Source organism: Wasmannia auropunctata, unplaced genomic scaffold, assembly GCF_000956235.1.
Source record: "Wasmannia auropunctata unplaced genomic scaffold, wasmannia.A_1.0 LD336078.1, whole genome shotgun sequence".
Lineage (NCBI taxonomy): Eukaryota > Metazoa > Arthropoda > Insecta > Hymenoptera > Formicidae > Wasmannia > Wasmannia auropunctata.
This window is the reverse complement of record NW_012026812.1, coordinates 2,712,249-2,726,274: the sequence shown is the minus strand read 5'-3', so window position 1 is coordinate 2,726,274 and position 14,026 is coordinate 2,712,249. Positions and strand designations below refer to the sequence as shown.

Here is a 14,026-nt window from a genome sequence, read left to right as displayed (position 1 = left end):
TGCGCGGCCTCGCGTCGTGTTCACGCTCCCGTGAACAGGAGCGGAACGGTCGTCGTTGCTGTCGCGTGCTCGTCGCTTCCGGCAGCGTCGGCGGACTGCCGTTGATCCTCCTCCGCTCCCGTGGCGACGTCGATCGCGATCGATCGAGTCTGCCGACCAGCGAACTGTACTTGGCCGATTCGGTCTCGCCAAAGAGCTCCTTCAGATCGGCAAAGCTCTGCGACGACGGTAGCTTCTTCTTACCGCGAAATGTCCACGTACTCATCGCCGTCGTCGCGATCTCCCTCTGTTGTTCTTCTCTCTCTCTTTTGTCCACGTTCTCGAAAAACTCGATCTTCCGCGACACGTCCTCCATCTCGGGTCCGTTGCCCCGCTGGATTACCGTCCTCACCGAAGTCTCCGAGCTCTCCGTCATGCTGTCTCCGTCGCTGCCCGAGGCGAATTTGCTGCTCGATTTCGCTTTCTCACCTGGCACCGTCGTGGCCAACAAGGATGATTTCTTCGACCATTCCTCGAGCACGGTCTCCACGCGTTGTTTGTCGCTGAGGCTCTCGTTGTCGGGCGTCAGTACTAGCAGGAAGTCGCTCTTGTCTTTGGATTTGGTCATGTCTTCGACATATGGCGCTTCGAGGGAATAACAGGTCCTGGGAGATGTGCTGGCCACGCTGGGCGCATCGGGCACGCCAGGTGGTCTTGCGGTACTCATCGCGGACGTCGGTTTCGCCGGTATCTTCGTGGCCGCTAAGGCAGCGGCGATGCTACCACGAGTCTCGCGAGGCGCCAAACGCGTGGACAATCTTTTCCGCGTCATTCTGTCCAGCATTTCCTTGCCGAGAGTCAACGACAGCCTTTTTTTCTCCAATTCTGACATCGACGGCGAGATCGATCTCTCCGACTCGGATCTCTCAAGGCCTTTTAAACGACCAATAGAGTCGCTTTTTTTCAGGGTGCATTCGGCATCGCTCTGTTCCTTCAACATTGACTCGTTTGTCGCTATCATCGAATGGCATCGTACGTGGAGACTCTTCGAATCGTCTTGAGAATGATCCTTGGAATCGCCTTGAGGTGGCACAACAATTTCGTAGCTCGTAAAAATTTCGTCTTTAACAATGTGATCTTCCTTGACAGAAGACCGCCCATGCTCGCTAATCTTACGAGGTGCGTCGACAACGTCGCCGTTCGATCGTTTCGGAGGACTGTCGCTACCGTAGATTTCGTTCAGCTGCTTCTTCAGGTTGGTCACCTGCTCGATGGACAAACTGCTCCAGAACTTCTTGCTGCCGCCGAGACTCCTCTGCAGGAACGGATGATAATCTGCGGCTCTGTCGGTAGAATCGCGAAAACCGGCGTTCGCTTTCTTCTGCATCGTGGTCGCTACGTTCACAACGGAATTTCCGCGCCAGAGAGGTTTATATGTATCCTTCTGCGAAACCGTTCTTTTTCTGGAGGATTCTAATTCGCTCTCCTCACTCTGAAGTCTCTTAAAATACTGCAAGATGTCCTCCACGGAGCGTTCCTTGCAACGCAGCCCGCAATCGCCATGCCACCTGAATTTCTCAATGTCTTTCGCGCTAAAAAGAAAATCCTTGTCACGCTGGACGCTCTTCAACTTTCCGTAGAGCGCCTGCAGCTCCTGCTCCGCCTTCTCCTTCGATCTAACCCGTTTCCAACGATCATAATCGATAATCTCTTCATTCTTCAACCGCGGTCGTAGATCCCCGGAAGAAAACGTGCGCTCCAACTGGTCCATCCTGCTGAGACTCGCGTAGAAGTCGCGCAGATCCTTGTATCGTGTCGATTTGCGCCTGTGGTGCAGCAATTCGAGTATATATTGTTGATAATCCTCGCGATCCATGGACGATAATGACCCGGTGCTCTTCGTCAACGACGGATTCGAGCCCAGCGTCCTCTTCGCGTCCTCCGCCTCGCCGGCGCTTCGGGCTCTCACTTTCTTCGTAATCTTTAGCGAGGCGTCCTCCTGCTTGGAGTCGTGAGTTCGTCGAGGTGCCTGCGATCGCGTCGGAGACGGTGAAGAGGACCTCGGCGAAGACTCTCGCGACTCGGGCAGCGTCTTCAACGGCGGCTCGCTTAGACTTCGCTCCTTCACGTGTTCCCGCGACATGGATTCCGGGCTGCGAGCGCGCAACGTGGTGGACGAGCCGAACTCGTCGATGCCCAGCAAGCTGTCGAACTTGCTGATCTTCTGGAGGGCCGACCGACCGGGCCAGCAGACCCCGTACGGGCTCGAACTTCGGGACGAGACGACGCTCTCGCGCTCCCAACACTTGAACTTCGAGTTCGAGACCGGCCGCTTGTGCGTCAGATATGTACTCAAGGATTTCAGAGACGGCTCGGATCTGAAACTCTCCCGCGCGGTGTTCTGGAACATTTTTGCGCGCTCGCCGACGAGCGACTTCCTCGCGTTCTCCTCGTAAGATTGCGCGAGCGACGGATGGTTTCGCAGGAAAAGATTCTGGAAGAAAGTGTCGGTGCGCGTCGCTTCCTGGTGTCTCCTGATCTCCTCCACGGTCAAGGAAGCGATCCTGGAATCTTGTCTGACACCCGGCGCTATCTTCTCCACTCTTCTCAGCAATTTGATTTCATCCTTCTCGGCTATCTCCCGCCACCCGTTCAAGGTCTTGCTCACGTCCGCTTCATCGACGCTCTTATCTCTCCGCGTCTTCCTTCTCGCATCCATCCTTCTCCCGTCGCCGTTCGCAGTTACGCGTATCGTCTCCGGCTTCCTCGTCGGAGTCTTGACGATCGTCTGCGGCTTCTCGCGAGGTCGCTTCCTCCTGTTCACTTCGCCGGCCACTTCGGAAGACGAGGACACCGAGCGCAAGGATTCTTTGCTAACGACCAGCTTTTCTGACGGCTTCGCGACGATCCTCGTTCTCTTTGGCTCCGTCTTCGTGATCTGTGGCGACGCGATTTTCGCAGGAGAAGACTTTAGCTGGCCGCTTGATGTCGTCCTTCTCGTCGTCGTGAGCTGCTCAGGTGTCTTTCGTAATACTTCCTGCCCCTTCGGCGAAACCGCCACGGCGACTTTGAGAGACTTGTCCACCGGACGCTTCTGTTTACTCGCCGGTGAACTATACGGAATCGTCGAGCTCTTCACCACAGTGCCTGACGAAAGTGTCTTGGTCTGTACGTCCCTCGTTTCGCGATCTTTGTGCTTCTGTACAGTTTTCCTGGCCTCTACCGGCGAGGAGAGCTCCTGCGATCTGCTTAACCTCCTGCAGGATTGTTCTTGCTCTTTCTTCGTCAAACGAAGCTTCTCTCTCTTTACAGTCGAGAGAGGCTCCGATCTCGCTGCAGTTCTTTCCGGAGATCTCTGTCTTACTTTAGTGGCAACGGAAGATACGTGTCTTGATGGCACCTTTGCCGCCGCGAGTTTATCGAGCTTAACCGAAGATTCGCGAATACTCCTCGACGCCGACGACGTTGAAGGGCAAACGTGACTTCTCGACGGCAGACTTAACTTCTTTGCTTCGAACTGGATCTGCGACAAGCAGGGATCCGATCTTCTCTTGCCGAAGGTGTTGGAGAACAAGGCGGACACCTTGGCGGTCTTCGAGGCGATCGGGCTGCTGGAGGACGTGCGCACGATCGTGCTTTGAAACTGCTCGCGACTTCGTCGATGCCGCTCGAGGTTGCTGCAGAATCTCTCTCTCAGCGACCTGATGCTCGACACGCTGTCGGCATGCGCGAAGCACTGCTCGTGCCTTGGTTTCGAATACGCGGTGTACGAGTTATCGATCAATCGCGTACTACTCTCCGAATATAATTTCAAGGTTCTATTATGACGTGAGGATTTTCTTCGGGGCGGGGATGGCGGCCTCGGCGCCGACATAGCTTGCGGAAGGGCTCTATCGGACGACGAGAGACTGTGAGGAGGAGCTCTCATGACCGGCGATCTCGAGTCGATCGAGGACAGTATCGACCACTCGTGCCGCGCTGAGAGTGCCGTCGTCTTCGTGGACGAGATGATCGTCGATGTGCACGAGGCGCTTCTTCGATGCACGCGGATCCTCGTCAGAGTCGGCGAGATCGGAAAATATTCGATCTCCGAGTCGTCTGTGGACAAAGTTTCGAGGTTTTGGTTTTCGGGTTCTCGATGTGCCGTCGAAGGCCCTTCGCTTTTACACCCTGCCACCCAAAGAGTCAGTCGTCTATAAAGGTTGTCCCGCTCAAGGCTAAGCTGGTGGACGCGCCGTGCTTCGCCGGCGCGACTGCGTGCCGATGCGAGGATTCGCGACTCCTCGTCGTGTTGTTACTTGCGGCTGGCGGTGCGCTTTATAGGTAAAAAGAAGGATTGCAAAAAAAAACAGAGCTTTTTCGGAAGAACCGGCTCGCGCACCAATATCGAAAGACTATCGAGAGAAGAGGCTGTGCCATATTTAAACTTAGGTGGGAACGCCCGAGGTCAGGTTGCACCAACGTTCTACTCGGTTGACTAATTCCGATTATCGATTACCTGTCCTCCGTCGTCTAGATCGCAGCCTCGCGGCCACGACGCGATATCAGGAGGGCAGAGGAAAGTTTTAGGCTGACGGAGAGGCCGATGTCGTTGATTGATTAATTAATCGATACCGGACGAGTCGGAGTCGTCCGGTAAGTTTATCAGCAAAGTACCACAATAGTCGCACGAACTTGGACAGATCCCCGTTGTCCCCGCGGCTAGCGGCCCTCTCCTGCAGCCCAATTAATCGCGATTAGCGTTGTAATTGACGTTGATGCAACCGCCCACGGGAGATTATACATACAGAGAAAATTCGTACGTATCAAAGCTGTATGCTTCAAACAGAGCACTACTCACACGTCATGCCACGCGCTTTTCAGCACAGATCAGCGCCGAGAGTTAAATAAATTGTCTGAGAAGAAAAATCGTCTCGACTCGCGTCGATATATTAAATTTTGCGAAACATCGAGGATACTTTTTGTAACTAAAATTAATAATCCGAAATAATTATAAATCAATCGTAACGATTATTCTAATAAAAACTAACGTTTTATAATTCCTTGTATAATTCCTTTAACAATGTAAAAATAATCCAAAATAATTATATAAATCAATCGTAACAATTATTCTGATAAAAACTAACGTTTTATAATTCCTTATAATTCCTTTAACAATGTAAAACTACTCTTTTTCCTTATCGCTCGAAGTTTCGGAACGCATGCGTAATTGGTAAAACACAATGATAATTAATAAAAACGCACACACTGCAAGCAACCTTAAAACATACACCCGCATGCCAAAAGTAAACTCGGGTTACACGGTCGATGTTGATCAGCGTGCTGATTGATTAGCATATATCAAGACGTATGGAGAAAAAAAGGTAAGGAACAAAAGAAAAATCAAAACGCATACAGCACGAGGATGGGGACGACTCACCCTTCGGACGTTCCGGGGCTGGCTTGCGAAGCCCATGGAGGGGTACGTCACCACCGCTCTGCACCGTTTTGTACGCCAGTCTCTGCTCGAGTAGGCTGAGCGGACTGATGTCTTCTCGTCGGCGGAACACCAACGTCGAGTCGCTCTCGTAGCCTGACTCTTTGAGGGCACTTCGCAGACGAGAAACGCCGGTGAGAGGTACATCCGTCGATTTATTATGCAGATTTAAATGGATCTGGGATTGACATTGTACTTACTGAGTTATGTACGGCTTGGCCGCGATACGTGCTGCGGTGCTGCGCTGATCGAATGGCTGAAAAAAAGAGGGAAACGCCGTTATCGTTGCCGTCCGTAACGTCAACGGTCCTCTCGATCGCCACTTATCGTCTACGAGACATGCTACGAACACGCTACTCGGCATTAAAAACTCGTCTCACGGCACGCGAGAGGTACGATTTACTCGAGATCCGAAAGCGAGTGGTTTTTAATCGAGATTAGCAATCGCATTGAGCAGAACATCGAGCAAATCATGCCGCAGTCGTGTAATGCTAAGCCAGGATGAAGAGGGACGCGGCAGGATTAAGCTAATGAGACATAATCCGGAAGGGGATGAGAGACACAGGAGTGGGGAACGAGTACGTGGGAGATCAAGATATGAGGAGATCGACAATAATCGCTTGTGAGATGCAAATGTACTCGAACGATTTTGTGAATCAGATAAAAAAATAATGTCACGTACGAATTATTGATTCACAGGAATAAAATAGCTAATATCGTTCATTGATTAATTAGCTTTCGTAACAAAATATATTTCGCTCATGCCGTATCGAGTGATGGTGTCTTAAAAGAAAAATATTTTCCAGTGTTCTTTAGAGTTTTGCGACGTGTACAAGGAAAGCGCTAAAGACGCGGCTCTAACTTCTTTTTCGGCAAGAGTAGAGTATTGTGTAATGATACAGATAGAGATGTGTGCACTGCAAATCCAAGGTGTGTAAAAAATGTCTCATCCGAGTAAAAATAACACATTATACTGTGTAAAAATACGAATTTACACATTTAAATGTGTAATTTTTACACATTTACACATTTAAATGTATTATTTTTACACGAATGAGGCACTTTTTACACACCTTGGATTTGCAGGGTGTATGTGAAACAGGCATGTAATATGAATTGAAAGAGAGATGCAGAATGCATGACAAAGATGCAAAGAAGAAAGTGAGGGAGAAAGACGACTCCAGATAGAAAGAGAGACAGATGACAGAAAGATATAATGTATATATAGACAGATAGAGGACAACGTCATCGTGCACTCTACTTGTCGATGATGTGGCAGCCGTTCTAACCCGTGAAACGGCTTGCGTGGTGATAACGGAGGGTGTTGTCGGTGATGGTGGTAGCATGATATGATCGGTGCTGGAAAAAGAAGAAGAAGTAGAAGAAGAAGAGAGCGGCGGTCGCTGCTGTTGTTCTTGATCTTGATGAAGGGGTTGTTGATGATGGCGATGTTGGTGATGATGTTGATGCTCGTGATGATGATGGTGATGACCATGATAATGATGATGACGCTGTTGCTGCTGCTGCTGCTGGATGCTGTTGTTGCCGGTCGAGCTCGACACGATCGCAGCGATGGCCGGAAGCGGCGATACCGCCGGTCGCTCGATCCCGACCGGATGCGATCGACGGGCCGGGCAACGATCCGGCAACACGAAGCTCTTGGATCTTCCATCCAGCGTGCCAGCGGCGTGCCAATAGCAGGGATCGGCGGCAGCGAGGGCGCGTTCCAGGGGTCGGATAATGCGACCGTCCCCGGCGTCGTCGCCGCCGGCGACGGCGGCGGTCGGACGATCGTTCGACCGATCGGTAGACTCAACCGAGATCAGGGACGACTTGGACCGGTCTTGGACCGGGGTTCTGGACCGGTGCGTGCGCGATCTGCAGGATAGATCGATCGACCGATCGGTCGTGCCTTCCGGCGCCACCGGACGCGCCCGCCTCATGCCGCCGATGAATTCGGAGCTTTTCGTGCTGCTGATCGCCGGTATCCTTACACTGTCCTCCGGCCGGTAGGAGAGGCTGAGGACGCGGGACTGCCGGACGCCACCGCTCAGAGACTCCATCCTAGCGTGCTGAGGATGTCCGTTTTCATTCAGCCACTGTCACCCGTGGTCGTCATCGTCGTCGTCGTCGTCGTCGTCGTCATCGTCGTCGTCGTTGTCGTCGTTGTCGTCATCGGAGGGGGATGGATAGCGGTGTAGGATGACATACGAGCGGGCGCGACACGCAAGACATCGACGAGCACACGCACACACACGAGGGACATCGGTCACGATCGTCTCGGTCGGGATCCGGACGATTCGGCGATTCGCAGGAGATTCGGGGGTTCAAGACGGAAGACATTAGGTGCAATCGGTAAAAACGACACACCGTGCATAAGTTAATACATGGATATCACCGTATACATTGTATGTATACACGACGCGCGTGTCTATCGCGATATGCAAATCCTTTGCACCCGGTAATGTTTCTCCGTATAAATCCTTCAATTTAGTTATCATTATCGAAAGATCTATGGTACTTTAAGTAATGCCGGGGAAATCCCCCACGGCGGAGGGGAATTGCATGCGCCCGGGTGTGCGCGGTCGGGTGCAAGGACATCGATTATCGGAGCGCGATAAGCCGCAGTTAGTTATCACGTTTGACGCTAAGTCGCACGAGAAAAATCGTTGGCCGCGCTGTTCCTTCCTGGCTGACTTTACAAACGGCGTTACGTTACCGCGAGGATTAAATCAGAAGTACACACAATCCCGAGACGCTGCAATAATCATGTTAAAAAAACTGCGCGATCGTTCGCGAGCGAAACTGAAATTCGTTTTATGAAACGTGACAGGCACATCTTCTTATTCTTAATTCTGACTTTACGACAAATTTCTACGATAGAAGGAACAGAAGATTTATGTGATAACACAGTAATTCTACAAGATCCCTCAAGGCGATGAGCTACCAGGTTAATTCCGAAGTAAATGGAAAATGTTAATTTTAATTGAGTCTTACTATCTACGCGGGAAAGAAAGTAGTACCAATAGACAGATCGAGGAAGAGAGTAGAAGGAATAGAGAGACGGAGAAAAATCTCTTATTTAACTATGCATTAATATAAAAACTGGCGTACCCCGTCAAATATGTCCATGACCTCGTCCCACCACTAGAATCACAGAATTAAACACAGTGTTATACTATGCGCTATCTAGAAGGAGTTACGGAAACATTTAGATTCAAATAAAAGGGGGTAATCAAATATCCGGACTCTTTCCATTTCCCATCTAAAATGTAGAAGGCGCTGAATGGTCTAAATAAATATTGTATGTCAAAGAAAGAATTACGAATTTCTCTAGAATAGATGTTATCAATTGTAATTACGGTTAAACATATAATATAATTACACAGTTCAGTTGAATGTAATTAAATATCGTAAATTAAAGAATTATATAAAGAAATGTAGTAAAGCCCGTTGCGGCACGTATCGATTTTAGATGGAAATTGGCACGATATTTAAACATAGGATCAACTACAAGCAGCGCTACAAAAGCTGTGTGAAAATCAATGGGAATTGTGTACTACGTGAAGCCGCAGAGTACCTCGAAGAATGCGGGATTCTCTCCATTCGAGGAATAATAAAAATTTATGTATGTAATCTCCATTATTTTCAGTAATTGCTCTTTCTCTCTCTCTCTCTCTCTCTCTCTCGAGGGACTCTGCGCGCTCTGAATACACGTGCGTGCTTGGTATGTACTGAGAACTGTGTCTGCGCTGTGTGTATGTACGTGTGTATGTTAAAGAAACGCAATAACACCGCCACGAGGACGGTGACAGAGAGCAAGAGCTCGCAATCAATTTAAACTCGTGATCGCCAAACAGAAAAGCTCTCAATAAACGGAGGAAACGTAATAAGTTGGCCGGTAAAAGCAATTCGTTTTATTTAACACGTTCGATTGGCGTGATTACCTTCCTTCTCGTCCGCGCGTCGTAAGTCGGCTAGAAGCAAAGCCATTTCAAACGATCATGTTCCAGGTGTGTGTTCCAGGTAATCTTGGGAATCTTTCGGAGAAATCGCGGTCGCGCCGCGTTCGCGTTTTCCCGATAAGAAAATAAAAAAAAAAGAGAGAGGGGGAGGGCGGCAAGAAAGATGTCTATGCGAATTTCTACTACCGCGACTGTCACTCGCTAGCGCAAAATATACGGCTCGACGTCGCGCGATATAAAGTGATATACTGCACGGTTCGATCAATTTCGCGATGTTACAACGAGATATATGACACCCCGACGGAGGGATGGATGGCCAATCTTAAGCTCTCGCGTTCGCGCGAGCGCGCGCACCCCCAACGTTAGTGTTAACCACGTGGCCAACTAAACTTTGCCTTTTTCGCACACATCTATCTAGCTCTTATATCTAAGATGGAAATCCACACGGAGCACGTTACATATACATGACATATACTTTTTACTCTACGTTACTTTACTTAATTAAGATTACTTAACGGGGGCGATCGGAAAGCGAAATACTGCCGTCGTTCTAGAAGATTCGAGATTGTCCCGTCAATCGTTACTCTTCGGACGAGCTAATAATTTCTACAACGGTGTCGTATGACCCAATCTTTCGATGTTATGGAAGAGGTGCGCTTTAATTTATATTACAGGCAAATCTGTCTACTCTCGAGTTAACGAACGATACAAGTCGCCGTACCTCTTTAGCTTCCTTCTCGGCGATCGACGAGTGCCCTGGTTCATAGTCCTCGATGCGGCCAGGCTGATTTTTATAAATATCCGTCGAATATTTCAGCGCCCCATTCCTGGAACGGAAACGTAAATTGCCCCCGTTACCGATAATTCTTAAAGAGTTTCATACTTTAAGATGTCAGTTTCTGTGAGAGGAACGATCCGTTTCGTCCGACTGAATAAAATTTGATCGAAGGATGAAAATCGAGGACACGCGAGGAGGGGGGAGGGGGAATTCGAACGAGGATCCGAGGGGCATCCTCGCGAGCGAGCCGCTGAAGGAAAAACAAGCGGGAAAGTTTTCCAAATTCTCCCTTACTTTCTGGGCATAGTCGCTGTGGTGAAGTCATTTTCTTTGTTGCGCAGCCGTCGACGGCTATCGAGAGTAACCGATCGATCCGAGTATGCGCGCGGTTCCGGTTCACTCAAATATCCGCTGCCGCTTCCGTATCCATATCTCCCTCCTGAAACAAGAGTGTTTCGTTTTTCGCATTTCGTTTTGCAGCCTGGGCTCTCCTATTCGCGGGCTCCCGTTTAGTTCTTCAGCAAAAAAAAATCTACCGGTAACCAAATAACGTTCAATTAACAGCGCAAACAATTCGGTGTTTACCGTTGGTTTAGTTCCTACGACGTTATAATAGAAATATCACGTTACGCAAACACATATATGCACACGCATACGCACACACACATTTCGCATTATGTAACATTAGTATATATATACATATATATATATACACGTTATTTGAGAATTAATTATCGAGAGATCTTCGGCATCGAAATTAAGGCACGATCTCGGCTTGGTTAAATTTTAATCGATCTCCCCTGCGAACGGGAGATTAAATTTTTGCCGCGGAAAGATCGATTCTGGGCGTGATGAAACAATCTAAAGACGAAGCGAAAGATCGGAGACGCGAGAACTTGAAATCAACTTTAAGAAGTTCCCCCGCGACAGAGCTCACGCCAACACCAAGAAGTTGTTCCGACTTGGCTTGATATATTCAACGAGAGCTCATACCACCGCGCCGGGATTCTCTAAATTCTACGACGTCCACAATTCGGGAGACGTCCAATCCGCGTGGAATCAAGCAATCTCTCGTAAGTTAAAACACACATATTAATAATCGAATCAACCACGGTGTGTTAATCTACGGTGTGAGAACCGTGTTGCTCTGCCGAGGAGAGGCAGATGTTAATTATCAGCCGGATGTTAGATAAGGGGTATATAATAGGCGCAAAGGTAGTCATTTGTATGTCCGTCGCAAATTATTTATTACTGCCTTTTCACGCTCGACTAGCGCAGCTGTTAAATCGGCGGAGTATATGTACAGCGACAATTGTTATCTTTTGCGTTACGCAGAAGGCCATACGTCAGCTGTCGATCTACGGAAGAGTGACAGGCACCCTGGCCGCGATATGTGCTTCTCGCTACGCGCGCGCGGAGGGATCGTCTCTCCGCCGCGCGCGCTTCACTTTACAGATATTAGTTACGCTGGTGTTGTTACACAAATCGCGGCTAGAGCGGCTGCGTTACGCAGCGCGCCCACGCGCCGCCGTAATATTAGTAGCAAAATGTCGCAATTCGAACCACCGCAGCGCGGTCATGCGCGCAAGTTGCATATTCACCTCTTCTTGATTTGTATTTTATGGTTACGTAGTCATCTGGAAGCAAAATCGTGGAATTATGCCGACAGCGAATCGCATCCCCGTTTGTCGAACTTTATAACGTGTTATTTATTCCGAGCGTGTTTGTCGGAGTGATATTAAATTCCTTATTTATCCCGCAAATAACAACAACATTATTAATTGGTATTGTGTGTCCGACGTTACGAAAATATGCGCGGACCATTGTTTATATTTCTCTCATCCCCGCAGTAAAAAAATTCTCTATCTAATAACCGCCCGTAATAACAAAACTTACCATTTCTATCCGCGCGGTGCAACGAGTCGTACATTTTCTTGTACCATTTCGCTTGATTGCTTTCCTTGACTTCCTAAAAGTAATTTATCGAGAGAGTACTGAGAAAAGTGCATCGCACGCGCCGTAACGTAAAAAACAACCACTCGTTTATGACGCGATGATAAAGAAAAAAAATTGCGATATAAACCATTTCTTCCCATACGATCGCCCGCCTGCAGGCGATCAGAAACTCTTTTTCTTTTTGTATTTTCGATTTACTTAATAATTAAGCGACCTACCGATCTCAACACGAGGGGAACACCCTCCCTAGTCACCGGGCCGATCCCCTCGAATTTTCGAGGGCCCAGATCGGCCATCTTCTTCGGCGGTTCATTCTCCTTTTCCGGCTCACTCTCGTACTCTTTCTTCAGCGTGTAGACTGAACGGATTCAATTTCACAAGAAATCATTAGCACTCGCGTACGCAGTCGGATAATAGGTCGAACACGTAACGTAACGTAATTAGACACAGCTAGTTAGCGAGCGTTAGTGATAAGGTACAGATACACGGACTTTCGAAAAATCGGTGTACGTTTGTACTGGGCGGCTTTCATATAAAAATTATCCAATCGTAATGTAATAATCGTAATGCTGTAACGTTCGAGATATAACGTTAACTTACAACTGACCGATACTTACTTATCTCTCCCGGCGAAATTAATGGTCTCTCGTCGCTCAACGGTCGCTTATCGGCGAATGCGCTCTCCTCTAAATAAGCTGCTCCTTTCGGCAATTGTCCCTCTGCAATGAAAACGCAACAGCGGTTAAGTCAACGAGAGAAAGAGAGAGAGGAAAAATTGTGATTCCGCGAATCTTGAGCGTTCGACCACATTCGACCTCTGCCACCGAAGAGCAGAGATGACCTCTCATAATGGGTGCTGACCTCGCGCTTTCTGCAGCAACGTGATGGTCGGATTCTGTGCACGTGGCAGTCGCGGCGTGGACGCGAGCGCGTTCAATCCCTGGGAGGGTGCCGAATGCGAATTCACGATTCGCGAGATGCCGCTCTCCTTCCTCTCCTCCTCGCCTTCCCAGGGCGGAGGCGCCTTCTTGAACAGAATTTTCGCGCGTGAGCGCGTAACCCTTGAACACTCGATGGTGCGAGAAGTTGAAAACCATTTGAATAAAGCGACTATGCATATTAATTTTTGTCGTTTTCTTTGCAAAGAAATTTTTTTTTATTTATTACTGAAGAAATCGTCAGGATCGGATTTTGCTTTAAATTCGTTCGTGAAACTTAACAATTTAAACTAATCGATCGCGAGTACAGTTTTAACGCCGGCGTATAAATAGCGTCTCGGCATAATTGACTGGCGACATACCTCTTCCTTGGGCTGCCTCTTCCGGCTCAGCACAGGACTCTCGAACGGCACGGAACGAAATTCCTTCCTCTCAGCGACGGGGCTCGCGCCAGCGCTGGCGGGGCTCCAAACCGACGGGATCGGCTCGCACTTCTGCAGTGGTTCTTTGGTACGTTCCGGACTCGGTGCCTTCTCAGCTGGCGTTTGTCCTGGCGACCAAACGCCTGGCAACGAAAATTCGCTCTTGAGAATGTAATCGACACACACGTGCCCACGTGCGGCTTTGTTAATCAACACTCAATGTCAGGCAAATGCGGTTATATCGTCGGACGGACTACAGCAACAGTCTTGCTTAAAAAAGGAGGTCAGCCCGATCGATTTACCTATATACTTCCTATAAATGCAATAAAGGTTTCTGCCATTTTTAAGTTCGCCGTTTTACAATTGTAATGTATCGCCCCCGATGTAGAAGCTAATTGAAGGAAGATTGCCAATAAAGGAACAAACTCGGCGGAAGGTCTTTGCTCCTGAAACAGCTGCGCTGCTGTGGATTTGGTAGATTGGCGCTAAAGCTAACATATGAAATGTATACG

At 48.9% G+C, this 14,026-nt stretch overlaps 1 protein-coding gene across 2 annotated transcripts in view; it reads right to left on the bottom strand.

The window, feature by feature from the left end:
- The window catches only part of LOC105448915, a 79,142-nt gene that overhangs the window by 15,226 nt on the left and 49,890 nt on the right, over positions 1–14,026 (bottom strand). For both annotated transcript variants that reach the window (XM_011687778.1, XM_011687779.1), the window contains exons 8-18: positions 13,455–13,657; positions 13,016–13,181; positions 12,772–12,873; positions 12,373–12,512; positions 12,095–12,167; positions 11,800–11,835; positions 10,493–10,637; positions 10,142–10,247; positions 8,570–8,602; positions 5,656–5,711; positions 5,399–5,568 (exon numbers count right to left, since the gene is read on the bottom strand). In XM_011687778.1, the coding sequence (XP_011686080.1) occupies positions 5,399–5,568; positions 5,656–5,711; positions 8,570–8,602; positions 10,142–10,247; positions 10,493–10,637; positions 11,800–11,835; positions 12,095–12,167; positions 12,373–12,512; positions 12,772–12,873; positions 13,016–13,181; positions 13,455–13,657 (1,230 nt within the window). The remainder of the gene's footprint in view (positions 1–5,398; positions 5,569–5,655; positions 5,712–8,569; positions 8,603–10,141; positions 10,248–10,492; positions 10,638–11,799; positions 11,836–12,094; positions 12,168–12,372; positions 12,513–12,771; positions 12,874–13,015; positions 13,182–13,454; positions 13,658–14,026) is intronic.